The sequence below is a fragment of the Barbus barbus genome, assembly GCF_936440315.1.
Source record: "Barbus barbus genome assembly, chromosome: 47".
Taxonomy (NCBI): domain Eukaryota; kingdom Metazoa; phylum Chordata; class Actinopteri; order Cypriniformes; family Cyprinidae; genus Barbus; species Barbus barbus.
The window spans coordinates 12,899,972-12,916,815 of record NC_136725.1 but is presented as its reverse complement, the minus strand read 5'-3'; the positions used below and the strand labels follow the sequence as shown (position 1 = coordinate 12,916,815).

Below are 16,844 nucleotides of genomic sequence, written 5' to 3'. Positions count from 1 at the left end.
AAAAGACCCCACAACAACATCTAAAGAACTGCAGGCCTCACTTGCCTCAGTTAAGGTCAGTGTTCATGACTCCACCATAAGAAAGAGACTGGGCAAAAATGGCCTGCATGGCAGAGTTCCAAGACGAAAACCGCTGCTGAGCAAAAAGAACATAAAGGCTTGTCTCAGTTTTGCCAGAAAACATCTTGATGATCCCCAAGACTTTTGGGAAAATACTCTGTGGACTGACGAGACAAAAGTTTAACTTTTGGAAGGTGTGTGTCCCATTACATCTGGCGTAAAAGTAACACAGCATTTCAGAAAAAGAACATCATACCAACAGTCAAATATGGTGGTGGTAGTGTGATGGTCTGGGGCTGTTTGGCTGCTTCAGGACCTGGAAGACTTGCTGTGATTAAATGGAACCATGAATTCAGCTGTCTACCAAAAAATCCTGAAGGACAATGTCCGGCCATCTGTTCATGACCTCAAGCTGAAGCGAACTTGGGTTATGCAGCAGGACAATGATCCAAAATACACCAGCAAATCCACCTCTGAATGGCTGAAGAAAAACAAAATGAAGACTTTGGAGTGGCCTAGTCAAAGTCCTGACCTGAATCCTATTGAGATGCTGTGGCATGACCTTAAAAAGGCGGTTCATGCTCGAAAACCCTCCAATGTGGCTGAATTACAGCAATTCTGCCAAGATGAGTGGGCCAAAATTCCTCCACAGCGCTGTAACAGACTCAATGCAATATATATGCACATATTACTTACAAAAAACATATTTGAATAGTATTTCATGGTAAAATCCCATGTATTGTCTCATCAATTATATATATATATATATTAAGGTAATAGATACTTAAGCAATTACCAGGGTTTTACGGTATCATTATCCCATGCTCTTTCCATTTAAAAAGACTATCACTCTTTATAGCATACATGTCTGTGCATCTGCAGGGCTCGCGCTCTATGCACTGAGTTTTCAGATTCCGGGCGTCTCTAATTGCAGAGGTTTAAATAGAGACACTGCCAGCTAATCCAATTTTGCGTCTCTGAAGACGGGAGAGAAGAGGAGAGGAAACGCACAGCAGCAACGGAGGAAAGGAGGAGAACGAAAGAGAGGAGAGATGAAAGAGAGGAGGAGAGGGGGAATGCTCAGATCACCAATTTGAGAGCACGGAGGGGGAGAGATCGCTAAAATACTTTGTGATAAAGACGAGTATATGATGAAATGAGATTCATGGAGCTTTGAAAGTGAGAGAGGATGTGTGGGCGGCAGACAGGAACAAGAAGGGAGGGATGGTCGTGGCGCAAAAAAAAGGTGTGCGTTCGCTCACGACACATGAGAGCCGGTGGCTCACAGGGACCCGGGTTCGAAGCGGTCAAGCCCCGATCCCGTTCCCTGCCTTACTTTCCTGTAAATAACGTTGAGTAAAGCCCAGATGGAAAAGAACAAAAGATGGAAAGGTGTAGAAAGTCCCATAACGAGAGCAGAGAGGCAAAGATGAAGGCAGGGAGTTGAGGAGAGGGGGAGAGTAGAAGGAAAAGCAAGAGATCAGAGAGAACGAGGGAGGGGGAGGTGCGGCATAGGAGAGGAAGAGAGAGAGAGAGAGATGCAGGCTTGGAGGAGAGACAGAATAGCGTTCTTGTATTTTGAGGCTGTTTTGAAGCGAATAGGATACTAAGGCCTCTGTTGAAAGGATCTGGGCGTTGTGCTTGCTCTCTCACTCCCTCTCTCTCTCGCTCTATTTCAAACTCTTTCCATCCCATATTGAGGCTAATGCACTGCATACGGTCTCTCTCTCTTTCTGTGTCTCCCCATTCTTCCCTCGCTCACTCAAACACACACACACACACACACACACACAAAGATTATACTCATGGATTCGTAAGCAGGCTTGTCCCAGATAAGATGTTTGTGGATTCTGTGTGCTTCTCTTCGATGCATCACACACAAAAAATATCTCAATACTGCAGCGGAAAAAAAAAGTCAGTTTGGAGAAATCTGCTTTTACAGCATTTCTACATTTATTCAGTATTATTGACATTAAAGGGGTAGTTCACTCAAAAATGAAAACCTAAGCATCATTTACTCACCCTTGTGTACTTTTCTTTCTTGCTTGGAACACAAAAGCAGATGTTTAGCTGTATGTACAAGATGCTCCATTTAGTGAAAGAGTTTTGTCACAGCTTTTGTCAGGCTTTATAAAAGCAGTCCAAATGACTCGTCTGCAATATTACAAGTCTTCCGAAGTCATACGATTGATGACTAAATTTAAATTCACTGAAAGCTTTCACGTAACATTTTGCTTGACAAGTCTTGGTCACCATTCACTTTTATTTAATCACAAGTAGGTGCTTGGACATTCTGATAAATGATTCCTTGTGGGTTGCATGGAAGAAAGAAAGTCATGCAGGTAATGACATGAGGATGAGTAAATGATGAATTAATTTTATTCTGAACTATGTAATATTTGCCTATATGCCAGTATAATCAAATAACACTGGATTCTCTTCTGATTAAAAATGGACTTGCGTGTATATTACCAATCAGAAATTGGCAATATCAAACCCACTCAGAGGAAAATTGTTGAGCTGTTAGAGTTCTCAGTTAGGATTTAATCTTTGTTTCTCCTAAATATCCTGTGGAGAAGTAAAAATGAGACAATAGCTGACATGTGTAGGCATGACATGTGACATGTATAGGTACAAACCTATAAAATGAATGCAAATAGTCACTTTGATCAATAAAATGAATAAAAGTATACATTTATTTTAAAACAATCTCTAAAAAAAATTAACACTTTAGTTAACTAGTTGCTTATTAGCATGCCTATTATTAATATAGTTTATTAGTTGGCTGTTTATTAGTTCTTATAAAGCATGACCATATTCTACATCCCTATCCAATACCTAATAACTACCGAACTATTAATATGCAGTAAATTAGGAGTTTACTGAGGCAAAATTCATAGTTAATGGTTTGTTAATAGCGAGAATTGGACTTTACAATAAAGTGTGACAAAAAAAACAATAAAAAAAAACATTTGAACGTTATTGTACATATGACATTAGTTACTATACCTTAAATCTCCATTAGCTCTCCATTTAATTGCAATGATGCCTTGGAGAAACAAGTGTGAATTGTGATTTTTCCTTCCTACGGGTATCGTGGTGTTGCCTCTCGATGACACAAAAAGCAAGATTTCCCATCATCTGATTGGCTCTTAACAGCACACCTGATCCACACAGCGCTATCTGATTGGCTGAATCAGAGGTGTCGCTGATTCAATACCGACGTCTACCAAGTAACTCTTACTCCGTTCAGCTGCACAGAGGGTGTGAAACAACACATATCAAAGCCGGGGAAAAAATCTAACAGTCTAATATTAGTCTTGCGAAAGAGACACTCTGTTGGTTCTGGGGTAATTTAACTTATTTATATTTCCATTGGTCTCAGTATTCAAAGAGAACCCAGAAATGTGTGTGAGTATGCTCATAGGTTGTGTTTGTGTTTATAAAGAGTTGTGTTTGTCTTCAAGAAGAGGTGTTTGTGCGCATGCAAAGATTAAGATGAAAAAGTGTGTGTGTGTGTGTGTGTGAGGGTGCAGTCGCTGTAATGCGTTTGTAACCCGAGATTCAGGTGGTGATGCAGGCAGGCGTGCAAATACGTGCGTAGAATTTGTTTCCGTGGCAACAGGCATGAGTGAGTCAGTGCTGGTGAGCTTCTATTAGACAGAGAGAGAGAGAGATGAGGCAGTTTCCATAGCGACTCAGCATCACAGCTGCCTGTGTGTGTGTGATTGTGTGTGTCCGTGAAAGGACCTTGGTCTGTGTAACTTTTATTTTATTCTCTTTTGTGTGCCATTTCCTTTTCACATCTCGATCTCTTCCTGTCTCTCTCTCTCTCTCTCTCTCTCTCTCTCTCTCTCTCTCTCTCTCTCTGCCACTCCGGCTATCTCTCTCTCGCTCTCTCTCTCTCTCACTCTCTCTCTCTCTCTCTCTCTCTCTCTCTCTCTCTCTCTCTCTCTCTCTCTCTCTCTCTCATCTGTCTCGCTCTTTCTTTTATGATTTCCCCCATCTCTCTCACCCATTCTCTTTCCTTCTTTCTCTCAGACCCCCTCCTTCTCTCTCGGGGTAAACAGATGTCGTGGTAGTTATTTATGTTTCTGCATGGTCTGGTTTTCATATGAATTATCTACAGCGCTTGCACACCACAAAAGCACTGGCTAACTGGGCATCTCTGAATGCCCTCGCAAACTCGATCACACTCACACACGTTCACACAAGCATCTCCAAGAGCATATGTATATATGCATGAGCATGTGCAGCTAAAACACACTTCGAGAGAAAAGCGAAGGGGAACAACCCGTACCAATAAACAGCACATATAGATGTGAATCTAAAAGAGACAGAATATACCAATCCGGAGACTTGAGATGGGGGAGTTTAGATGGGGTCGAAGGACTGAGAAGGTACGACACAAAGGTAGGGACTCTACCAATACAGCATCTAGAAGGGGATCCAAGACGTGAGATGGTGGAATCGTTCAGTCTGACCTATCAGAACTTTTGCATTCCAAATAGAGAGAGAAACGCACACAGACTGTACTAACTGATACAGAGATACATCAGAGCAACAGAGTTTTGGAAGAGAAATAGACAGACTGTGCCAGCAGAGTGCAGAAACGATGAGCCAAAGCGAGGCAGACTGTGCCAAAAGATCCCAGAGTGTGAGGAGACGGTTGAGGATATGGTCAGAAATCATGAACTAACATACTATTCTAACAATTTTTTGCGGTATGGGCTACTACATTTGCCATTATGTGTCATATGCAATGGAACATACAGCACTCACAGTACTGGATCCCATAATGCAGTGCGCTCAACCTGACCTTCTATTTTAAGAGTGGCAAGTGAACTGGAAGCAATATCAGCCACTATTTTTTTTGCCTCCTCTTCCTTGACTCATTATTTGAAAAGACCATCAAATGGTAACACACTACTAATTCTACACTGAAAAAAACAATAAGTAGAATTTACTCAATTTTTCTTTGGCAAGTTTTTGCACGAATGTTTTTCAAGTAAATTTCACACATATGGAAATTAAGTAAATCTACTTAACTAAGTTAAGTAAAATTAACAAACTGAATGAGTACATGTAACTCGACCTGTTAAATTTTATTTAGTAAATTTTACTTACAAATCTGATGTAATTAATATAATTAAGTAAAACCAATTGTTCTTTTACATACATTTTACTTATTTTATGCAGTGCTGGCAATTAATTTAAATTAAATTTTACTGTTGTAATGTGTGTGACAAAATAATACCATGACAATGTGTAATTAAGAGTCTTTTATTAGGAAGAAATAATGCAAGAAATAACAAGCGCTGAAACCTATGATGCTTAAGATCACTTTGCAATAGTTTAAACAGCTTGAGCAATGAGAAACATCCGCTTTCAATAACATATTAAACACATTAAAACTCCAACATTAGCAGTTTTTTGCATAGATATGACAGCTTCTTAATCTCAGTATCAAAACATGACTAACAGACTGCAGTTACAAATAAAACCTGTTAACTAAGACCCTGACCCCACCCCAAAAATGTGTAGTTAAGAGTTTTTTATTTGGAAGAAAAAACAATGCAAGAATTATCAAGCACTTACAGAATATATATTTGTTCTGTACTCACAATTATTGAAAACACAGGTCACTGTTTCATACTTTTTTAGATGACCTCGAATGTGCTCAAAGTATTGTTTTTCTGAATGGTTACTTACTGCATTACAAACAAGACACCTAAATGACAGGGTCTGTGTAGAGTCCAATGATCCTCTGTGATCTCTAGACAAATGAGAGTGCAGGGAACTCCAGGTCCTGAAGCAACAAGGACAATCTGTGTATGGGCAAGTTGCATTTTTTGCACAACAACCTCATCAGTTCATATTTAAATGCTTAAATCTAGAGAAAAATATGAACTGCACCCCTGTGTGGACATACAGACAATTCCTTCCATTCGGTCTCTCCCTTCTGCCCCTTTCACCAGGTTACAGCAAAGACAGAACAAAGGACTGGATGCACATGAGAAATATTCTGCAATTAAGAAAACAGATAAAAGAAATAAGTTAACAGCATACAATTTTTAAGTAAAAGTTGATTAGTATTTGCATTTCACATAATGTATGTCACTAATTTTGATTAAACGAACAAGGAATTTTTACACACTGTAGAAAAGATGACTATCTTTGAGTTGTACTTTTTTTTCTGGCTCTTCAGCCAGCCATGCAGAAGGAGATTAGTCTTTAGAATGAGATCACACAAAAAGTGGGAAATAATAATAATTTTAAAAAAAAAACTCAATGAAACGTCAACACTTTATTGATCCAAATCAGATCAAACTCATAAAAACATGACCGTACAAGATCTCCACGCCATTTCCTTCCATTAAACCACGTTAATTTAGTAAATCGTGTCCATACTGTAGTAATCTTTCACTCGTCTTTTTTTTTAAAGTCATTTACATTTAAGTGGACACGATTGAATAAAGAAGGGACCTATTAATAAACAGAACGCACAATTTAGTAAATTAATTAAAGAATGGAGGGATTACTTACGATTTATATAAAATGAGGGAAGGAAAACCTCTTCACATATTTTTAATTCGAGGCCACAACATACTTTTTTTTTTCGAAGAGCAATGCACAAGCAAACAAAATAACACATAACATATTCTCGAATTTTGCCCGTATTTATTTGAAACTTGAAGTTTAAACTTAAAACTGGTTAAATATTTTGCAAAGTAGCCTAGCGTTAGCTTATATGGCGCTCCTTTAACAAAGCTATCTCAAGAACACTCTAAACTTTTCAAAGGCACGAAATTAAGTGATGACAACACGATCATCTAATGAAATTACATTTCTTGAATAAATTTAATCTTAAAATACGTAATATAATGCAGTTTTAAATAATACTTACTTGCCAAGAACAGATAGAGATGTAGAAGCCATCGATCTTCGCGGGATTTCTTTCCACGCATGCGCATATTCCTTGCTTGAAGTCTGCGTAAATCTTACATGATTTTTTTAATTTGCTTCAAGTACTTTATTAAATCGTGTAAATATGATAGACATTCACAGGTCAAATTTACTTGTATGTCGGATGTCTAATATTTACAAGAAAAAAATGAGTATATATTTAGATTTTACTTAATATTCAGGAGTGTTTAATTTTACAAAAAAATCTTAGCCAAAGATGCATGATTTTTCTTGTTTTATTTACTGAACCATAAAATCATTTTTTACAGTGTACTTATACTGATTCAAAATCTTTTTTTAGAAAAAGAGTAGGCAATATAAAGTGTGTGCAAAAAAGAAGAAGAAAATGAAAGATGCAACTGGGAGGTATCAGTACACTAAATACTGTTTGTGCATTATTCTTTTACCAATTACAGATAATGAATGAATGATGTTGGTTTATTTTTTTTTCTTATTCTTTTAATGGTTTATCCATCCTTTTTCTTTAAAGAAATACTTTTATTCAGAAATTATGGATTAAAACGGATGGATCAAATATGTGACCCTGGATCACAAAACCAGTCAGTTTGTTTAAATTGATATTTATACATTTTCATATATCTGAAAGCTGAATAAATAAGCTTTTTTGTTTTGTTAGGATAGGACAATATTTGGCCGAGATACAACTATTTAAAATTTGGAATCTGAGGGTGCAAAAAAAAAAAAAAAATATCAAAATATTGAGAAAATCACCTTTAAGGTTGTCCAAATGAAGTCCAAAAATTAAGTTTGTTGGCTACTGCTACAAATATACCTGTGCTACTTAAGACTGGTTTTGTGGTCACATATAATGTTTATAATTTTACAAAAGATTTATATCTCAAATAAATGTTTTTTTTTTTTACTTTAGCTCTTAAGCGCATATTATCAGTCTTTCACTAAGCAGATCATTACTGTTTATTTTACAGTGATGCTGCAGCAGTGGTATTAGATATTATATATGTTAATAATATGTTTTATTAATTGTTAATGTTTTTACGCATTTTATGTTTTACACAGATATTAGAGATCGTCGGAAGAAGCCTGTGATGTTGTTTATCCATGGTGGTTCATACATGGAGGGAACAGGAAATATGTTTGATGCAAGCGTTCTTGCTGCCTATGGAAATGTTATTGTCGTCACTATGAACTACAGATTGGGCGTTCTGGGTAAGTTCAACATTATAGAGTCTTTTAATGCGCCATTTGTATGTCTAATTGTCTCCTAAAAGCATTGATGATTATAAAATTTTTATTTTTGCTGTTATCGTTATCCTCTGATAGTTGTTCATTTATATCTTGTTTATGATATTTAAAGAATAGTCCACCCAAAAATGAAACTTAAGTCATCATTTATTCACCCCATACTGAAAGATGATAGGCTGTTTTTTAGTATGCAAAAGCACCATAAAAGTTTGCTGAAAATCTACTCCTCCATCATGACCATCAATTCTCATTTATAAATTTAAATATGGCACGTCAAGTCATGTTGCACCAGATTTGGCATCAGTGGAGTCAAACGTCATTGATTCTCACGCCAAAGCTGCCGCAACATGTCTTGACATGCCATTTTTGAATGTAAGTAAGTGCAAATGAGATTTGAGTGCTGTTGTGTTGCTTCAGATTACTTGTGGTGAAATATTTCTTTAAATTTACTGTGAATGCTTGTGCAGGTTTTTACATTTATAATATTTACCTTTAATATAAACTTAATATTTAACTTCACATAATATTTAACTACACGTATGTGACCTTGGACCACAAAACCAATCATAAGGGTCATTTTTTTTAGTTTGAGTTTTATTGAAATTGAGTTTTATATCTTTTTATATATATTGAGTTTTATATCATTTTAATCTGAAAGCTGAATAAATAAGCTTTCCATTGATGTGTGGTTTCTTAGAATATGACAATATTTGGCTGAGATACAACTATTTGAAAATCTGGAATCTGAGGGTGCAAGAAAATCAAAATATTGAGAAAATCGCCTTTAAAGTTGTCCTAATGAGCAATGCATATTACTAATAAAAAAATAAGTTTTGATATATTTACAGTATGAAATTTACAAAATATCTTCATGGAACATGGTCTTTACTTAATATCCTAATGATTTTTGGCATAAAAGAAAAATCTATAATTTTGCTACTACCTGTGCTACTTAAGACTGGTTTTGTGGTCCAGGGTCACGTATAGGAATTTTAAGTTATTTCAAGGAACAATACTGAAAATCAAAAATGATTACTAGTGTTTTGAGTTTTAGAATGAACGCTATTCTCAGTTACTTCCTGAATTATTGGATTGGTTTTTCATCTATAATGCTGACTTTTTTCAGAGAACCTAAAGAAAGATGTCTTTAGGTTGTGATGAAAAGAAAGGGAGGAAGTTCTAGTGGCTGTTCAACTGTATAGAGCTCGATTATTGAATTATAAAATCTATTTTGTGAATTATATGAAGCCATCAGAGAGATTTTAGAAGAATATTGATTTATTCTCTTCATTTTTTGAGTATTTTTGAGTCATTAGCATCAAGATGTGATGTTCTGCTCTACTTCAACTTTAACACATTAAGTGACCTAATCTGGAATAGAAGAATTACAGTAATTTAATCAGGAAGAAGAAACGGACGAAACTCTAGAAATGGAGTACTGCTCTCTGTCAATTTAAAGATATTGAAAAGTGATTTTAGGAGATAAAAATTACAATAACCCAATCGGGGAAAAGTAAAAGCCTATATTGCACTTTCAGTGGCACTAAACTCTAAAAAAAGACCCAATTATGACTACATTTCCTAGCTGTTGGTAACAACATTAAAGTACACTTAAGTTTCAAGTTTGGTTTAGGTGTCATATCAAAGATTCACAAGGAATGTTTCACGCATGGTATGAGAAAACCATGTTTGGGCTGTTTTTGTACAGAGATGGGTTTGTAGTCGAGATGCCTCCCTTTTTCTATCAATGCATAATGAATGCAGAAGGCCAGGGTGAGTTTACCTTAAACAATGACAGATTGAATGTAAATCTAAACAGACTAAGAAGGTAAATGAAACAGTTCCCATGTGGAGATGAAGTGATCTGAGGGAATCACAGTCAAAGTTGTAAGTGAAGTAGTTTTGACCTGTGTGTGTGTGTGTGTGTGTGTGTGTGTGTTCTCAAGTGTGTTTATTTCATACGCTGATCAAACGCTTCTCGCATTAGCCGTTCTCATATCGGCCTGAGTACAAAAAGAAGAAATTCAGAGTTTAGAATATTTGTGTGCTATGCATGTTGATTTTCGAACAATATGCTACATTTTGGTGACATCCTTTGTATTGCATGCTTAAAGGAATAGTTAACCCAACAAGTAATATTTTGTCATCATTCCTAACCTGTATAAGTTTCTTTCTAATGTTTAACACAAAAAAGATGTTTTGAATAATTTCGAAGAACCAAACAGTTGTTACTATATGGTCAATGGGGGACCATCAACGACATTCTTCAATATATCTTCTCAAATATTAGAATTTTGGGGTTAACTAACCTTTTAAGTCAAGTATGGTTGGGAGATGTAGTAGAGAAAAACTTTTTAGCTTTTTTATAACCCATTATTTAAACAAAACAACCACTATAACCAAGTTGCTTTCAAATTTTTTATTCAAGAAGTAAAATACAAGTTGTTTTCCACATTTGTGTTTGACTAAATTAAATACCAATGTTTTTGTAACTAAAATTATTCAAACCTAACATTTAAACTAATATGATATGATATAATATAATATAATAATAATACATGAAAATTAAACATGTTGCCTGGCAAATAACTGCAATAAATTAAGTTTAAGTACTAAAATGACTAAACTAAAATCACTAAACTGAACAAAATCACACCGTTTAAACTGATTTACAGAGATGAATCAAAAATACTGATGCTGATTTTGATAATGAAATCTCTCATACTTGTCGTGACACAAGGAAGAATCCTTTAACTAAATGGTCATTAGGAAATAGTGAGCCAATACAAATGCATTAAAATCGTTGCAGTATACATTGTTACTTAATTTTATAGCCCTACAAATTTTATAATTCCAGCATTTTAGTCTGTTTGAAAGTTCTCATTTAGTGTAGAAGTTTCAGTCAAAAAATTTCAATAAAAAAGGTGGACATTATGCCACATAGTATCCCTACTACACATTTTGGCAAGTGGTCAGCAGATATCCATGCATACAAAAAATATTTATACACTGAGTATGTTAAATAGCCCACACTATACAAAAACACAAATGCATGTACGCTGCCTTGAAAGGATGCAAAAAGGACGATTATTAGCAGGGGTGAGGAATTTTGGTACATGGATGAATAAGAGTAACCTTTCAGTGTATTATCTGTCTCTCTCCCTTTCTCTCTATTCTGCTTTAAAGAGATTTTTCTATAGCGGTGAAGAGGATTACTCGTTTGTGTCTTGCCATTCCAGCCCCATTGGATGATTGGATTGGATGAAGCATTTTCAAACAGAAAAAAATTATGTACAAAGGAAGCGAAAAAAAAAAAAGAGACAGAATAGTGTTCCACATCATAAAAGCGGGTTTAGCACAAAACCGGACCCTTTATCCAGCTCCCATACGCACAGACACCAGCCAGAAATGTATGAGCTATATGGATATGTACCTTTTCACAGCGAAAGACAGATTAAAGGAAAAAGGGCCAGAGAAAAGGGGGAGAGGTGGAAAGAGAGACAGAATGAGTGAAAGAGTAGAGACAGAAGGGAGATATGTGAACATGCTAAAAATAACCGTCAGAAGCACCTTTTTAAATCTGCAATGAAGCATAGAATTCATTCAAACCAATGCTAATGCAGCACGCACACAAACACAGCATTTGTTTCTGACCGGCGTGTTCAGGTTTGTGTATGTTTCCGAAGGCTCATACACGTGTGGTTATCTGAAATTCCTCACACACGCACTGAGGAGGAGGTGGCAGAAGGCCAGAGTGAGCTGTGAGTGCTAGTACACATGTGCGTCGTGTACTGCGGCAGGCTAGCTGCGTTAGCATTAGCGCTCTGCCAATGTGCAAGTTTTCTCCAGATCTGAGGCGCCCTCACCTTCCATCTCTGCCTCTGCCCAGCTGGCCCTCGGAGCTGCTGATTTGTGTACCACAGCCATCTGCTCAGACTAATTAACTAATTAACTAATTAATGAACTCTGGGGAAGAAAGAATGCACTGTCGATGGGCCTTGCGGGTTAGCGCTGTTTTCTTACCAGGGCCTAAGCGTTTCCTGCATTTCCCTATTCGCATTACCCCCTCACCTCAATCGCTTTCTCTTTCTCTTTCGCATCTACCAGCCTTTCATCAAATCTGTCCTATTTGAAGAAACAGATTATCCTAATTAGGTTCCTAATTCCACACGAGTCTTTATTTCAGCAGTTTTTACACTTTCGCCACCAGCTAACGCAGAATCTCTGAATTATGATTCACGCGCTGCCGCGCACCTCTCCAGGATGTTTGCTTTGAGCTATTTGCGTTTTCGAAACACGCTTTTCAGTTTTTGATGTGGACGCTAATTGTGTAATTATAAATTCAAAGGGAAACAATGGATGTTTGCGGTGTTGGCATCTGAGAAGTGGAGGAGATGATTTTTGCAAATGTAAATGACTGCTCAGATCTCAGAATGACACATTTTCATATTTTTATACCTGCTGCAGGTTATCGGCGCCAAGATTTCGCTTGATTAACTTGTTTATTTCTGTTTCAGAGCAAACGTTTAGAGAGACAAAATAAGTGGGACATCAGTGCTGTTATTTGGCGGGAGTTCCCATACAATCTCATAGCAGTTTATAAATATTTTACTTTTTGGTAAATTGGTGGCCAGTTCATATGAATTCGTATAACTCTATCTACTTACCACCCACTGACGGTTTGCCTTAATGATAAAAAGTATGATCGTTAGAAAAAAAGCTCCACTGTTACGGAGAATTCGTACAAAAACGTGTCATTGTTTAAAAAAAGTATTCATGAAGCTCCTTGGTTAGGGGGAATTTGTACGAAAACGTGTGATTGTTAGAAAAAAAATGTAAGCATGCGATTTCAGCATCCTTAAAAGATCATTACAAATCACACTGTCCAACAAGGATCTAATAAACTTGGGTACCACATGTGTGTAGACTGTGCAATGATGACACTTAGTGACTTGTAGGCTAAGACGCAAGCTTCTGTTGAAGAATAAAACGTCATCGACATGCGCTAGTGGTAAACAAAAAGAGCATGCCGAATCACAGGAAGCTGTGAAAGAGGAAGTTAAAAGAGTTTGAGGTAAGCAGTTTTAAAGTAAAAGTAAGTAAAGTAAAGTCGTGACGTATTGTCAAGTATGGTGACCCATACTCGAAATTGGTGCTCTGCGTTTAACCCATCCAAGTGCACACACACAGCAGTGAGTAGTGAACAAATGCACACACACACACACCGTGAACACACACCCGGAGCAGTGGGCAGCCATTTATGCTGCGGCGCCTGGGGAGCAGTTGTGGGTTCGGTGCCTTGCTCAAGGGCACCTCAGTCGTGGTATTGAGGGTGGAGAGAGCGCTGGACATTCACTCCCCCCACCTACAATTCCTGCCGGCCGGAGACTCGAACCCGCAACCTTTGGATTACGAGTCCGACTCTCTAACCATTAGGCCACGACTTCCCACTTTTAAGTTTTAGTGTTAAGTTGCATTGATCAATGTGCCATTTCATGTTGCATTTTTATTGGCTGGTCAATAAATGTGGATCGTAACAGCAAACACACTGTGCAATGATCAAGCGGAATTTTTGACACTGTCATAAAATTATCGTAGACTATCTTTGGTCTCAAGACTGTGACAACGGCCATCTTTGAATCTCTCTCACTGTACGACATAGGACCCCCGATTAGGAGCCACGATTGTTTCACCATGGCAGTCTTTCATCCAGGACAGCCGAAACTTGTGCAGTGTATCCCAGGCTTCATGGGGAATTCATGCAATAACGTATGATTGTTAAGAAAAAAAAGTAAGCATACTTTAAGCGTACTAAGTTATACTTTTTTCTAACAATCTTGTATTTTCGTACAAATTCATATGAAATTGTCAAATAGTTAAATCAGGTCAGAATGGGATCCAGTGGTTAGGAGATCAGGTTGGAATCTAATGGCTAATATCATCAAGAGATAGAACTCATTAGTTTTAGCTAATCACTAAATTCAGTTTGAGAAACGGCCTCTCTCCGCCTCATTCTTTTTTAGCAGTACGTCCTCTGGTAAAACAGGCGGTTAGTTGTCTGTAGCTTGTTGGAAGGTGCAGCCGTGCAGAACGCAGAATATTGTTTTTATGTTTCTGGGATATTGATGTAGCCTAACAGCGGGGCCCTGCGAAGCACAGCTGATTAACTATTTTACTATACTTCACTAACCATTATGCTTGTTTTCGATACAAATATTTCAGTGACAGGAGCACACTTTCCTGTGAGGGATGGAAAGGACAAATGGGGTACTGAGGTTTATAGCCTTTCTGCGGACAGAAAGCAGCTAGATGTGGAGGAATGACACTGACTACTGCTTGAGAAGAGAAAAAATTAAGAATGAATTCAATTCACAAACAGGAGTTTGAATTTATTTAGAATGACAGGAAGAGGAATTTCATGAACACAGCAGTGGACTTCAGGCTGATTAGTCAATTCTTGTTTCATATTATTTGGATCAAAGGACAGGTTAATTAAAGCATTCTGGGAAATTATATGTTTTTCCACAGTGGTCCATAAAATGATATACGGTAATTGGTAATTTATTAAATATATTGAGATATATTTGATAATGATAATTAAATACAAGAATAAGAAGAATTGTTGTTATTATTAGTGTTAGAATTATCTATCTATCTATCTATCTATCTATCTATCTATCTATCTATCTATCTATCTATCTATCTATCTATCTATCTATCTATCTATCTATATTCTATCATTCTGTTGTTCTTTCTATTGTTCTTTCTATTATATATCTATCTATCGTTCATCCGTTTGTTAGTTTGTTCATTCTATTGTTCGTTCTATCATTCTGTAGTTCTATCTATCTATCTATCTATCTATCTATCTATATATCTATCTATCTATCTATCTATCTATCTATCTATCTATCTATCTATCTATCTATCTATCTATCTATCTATCTATCTATCTATTCCTCTGAATCGTACTCTCACCTCCTCGTCCCTCTTTCACTCTGGTATGCTACTCTCTCTCTCTTTCTCTCTGTCTCTCTCTCTCCGATCTGTCGTTCGCTGGAATGGTGCATATTCATGAGTCCGGCCCCAAACTGCTGCTCTCAGCACCAAAGTCTGCAGGAGATTCAACTCAGCACTCAGCTCGCAGTGAAACTTACCAAGAGAATCAGAGCGGTGCACAGAGTTAGACGTTTGAAGTATCATTTTGCTAAATTGTAATATGATATTCCGTTACACATATGGATGCAACCCACTGTTTAGGATAATCACTGCTTTTTTGCAACATTCAACATTGTGTCTGCACACTCGCAAAACACATCCCTCTGAAAGAAGTAGTGGCTGGTTGCCAGGCAACAGCAAACAGCTCAACAGAAGGAGGTTAATATGAAGACTGTCAAACCCACCAACCCTAAGCAACCAATTCCTGAACACTGTTTTCCCATCGATCAGCCTTTTATCCAATGGCTGTGCTGCACACACAGGCTTCCAGTTATCCGACAGACCACACTAGGGGTTCCCACTCATAAAGGTGCTCAAATGTTTACATCCTTGCCTCTGAACAATCGGTTTCGACACATTCAAATGGAGCCTTAACACACTCTGACAGTATTCAGCATAGACAGCGTACCAATAGAATACCTCCATACTACAATTACTATTTCTGCAGTATATGGAATGTATATTATGCACGGTATGCCAGTTTTCTGTATGTATGGAATACCCGAATGACCTTGTGCATTTCCATAATGTGCAGTATGGAGCTGCATTGATCCCACAATGCATCTGGCGTGACTTCCTTTTTACACTAAATAAAATAACTGTTAAACACAAAATGATATAAATGCGTAACATCCATCTTTTAAACCAAAATAACTCAGTTCAATTAAACATGCTGTGTAGTAAGATCATATGACAGCAATAAAGTATATTACTGTTTAAAATGTTTGTTGCTGCAACATGCATTTTATTTCACATGCTATTTTTTTTAAATGGTGTGTAGTATACAGTGCATAATACAGTATGTACCAATGCCAGTGTTAATTTAGAATGATTAATATCTTAATAGTTATTAATATTTTGAATTAGCTTTTATTTATGTCAGTTTTTTTTTTTATTTGTAGTCATTTTGTGATGTGATTTTGTAATAGGCCTATTTTTTTGTTTTTATATATATATATATATATATATATATATATATATATATATATATATATATATATATATATATAAATAATGTATAATTATAACAAGTAATTTTTATTTAGGTTAAGTTTTAATCTAATATTTATATTTTATTTTATTTTAACTTTATTTCATAACGTTTCATGTTTCATAACAAACATGTTTTTATTAGTTTTAGTAACAGTATCATATGATTACTAAAGCTTATTTCTTTCATGCTGCCAACTATTATCTAAAAATACTATGTTTACTATATAAAATACTATACTATATACAGTACTTTATAATACTATATAAAAACATTTCATCTATTTAAAGTTGTATGCTAAAATCCTGTCACATTACCCGTAATGTGCCGCATATGACACTGGCAACATTCGAGCAGAGAGGTTAAAAATCTCTTAAATAATTAG

The 16,844-nt window shown here is 36.5% G+C and overlaps 1 protein-coding gene across 1 annotated transcript in view; it reads left to right on the top strand.

Annotated features, from left to right (window-relative positions):
• Nucleotides 1–16,844, top strand: part of LOC306865853 (neuroligin-2-like) — a gene marked incomplete at both ends in the record, with an annotated part of 51,525 nt that overhangs the window by 24,880 nt on the left and 9,801 nt on the right. The window contains one exon of the mRNA XM_079410679.1: nucleotides 8,065–8,214. Coding sequence (XP_079266805.1) covers nucleotides 8,065–8,214 — 150 coding nt within the window. The remainder of the gene's footprint in view (nucleotides 1–8,064; nucleotides 8,215–16,844) is intronic.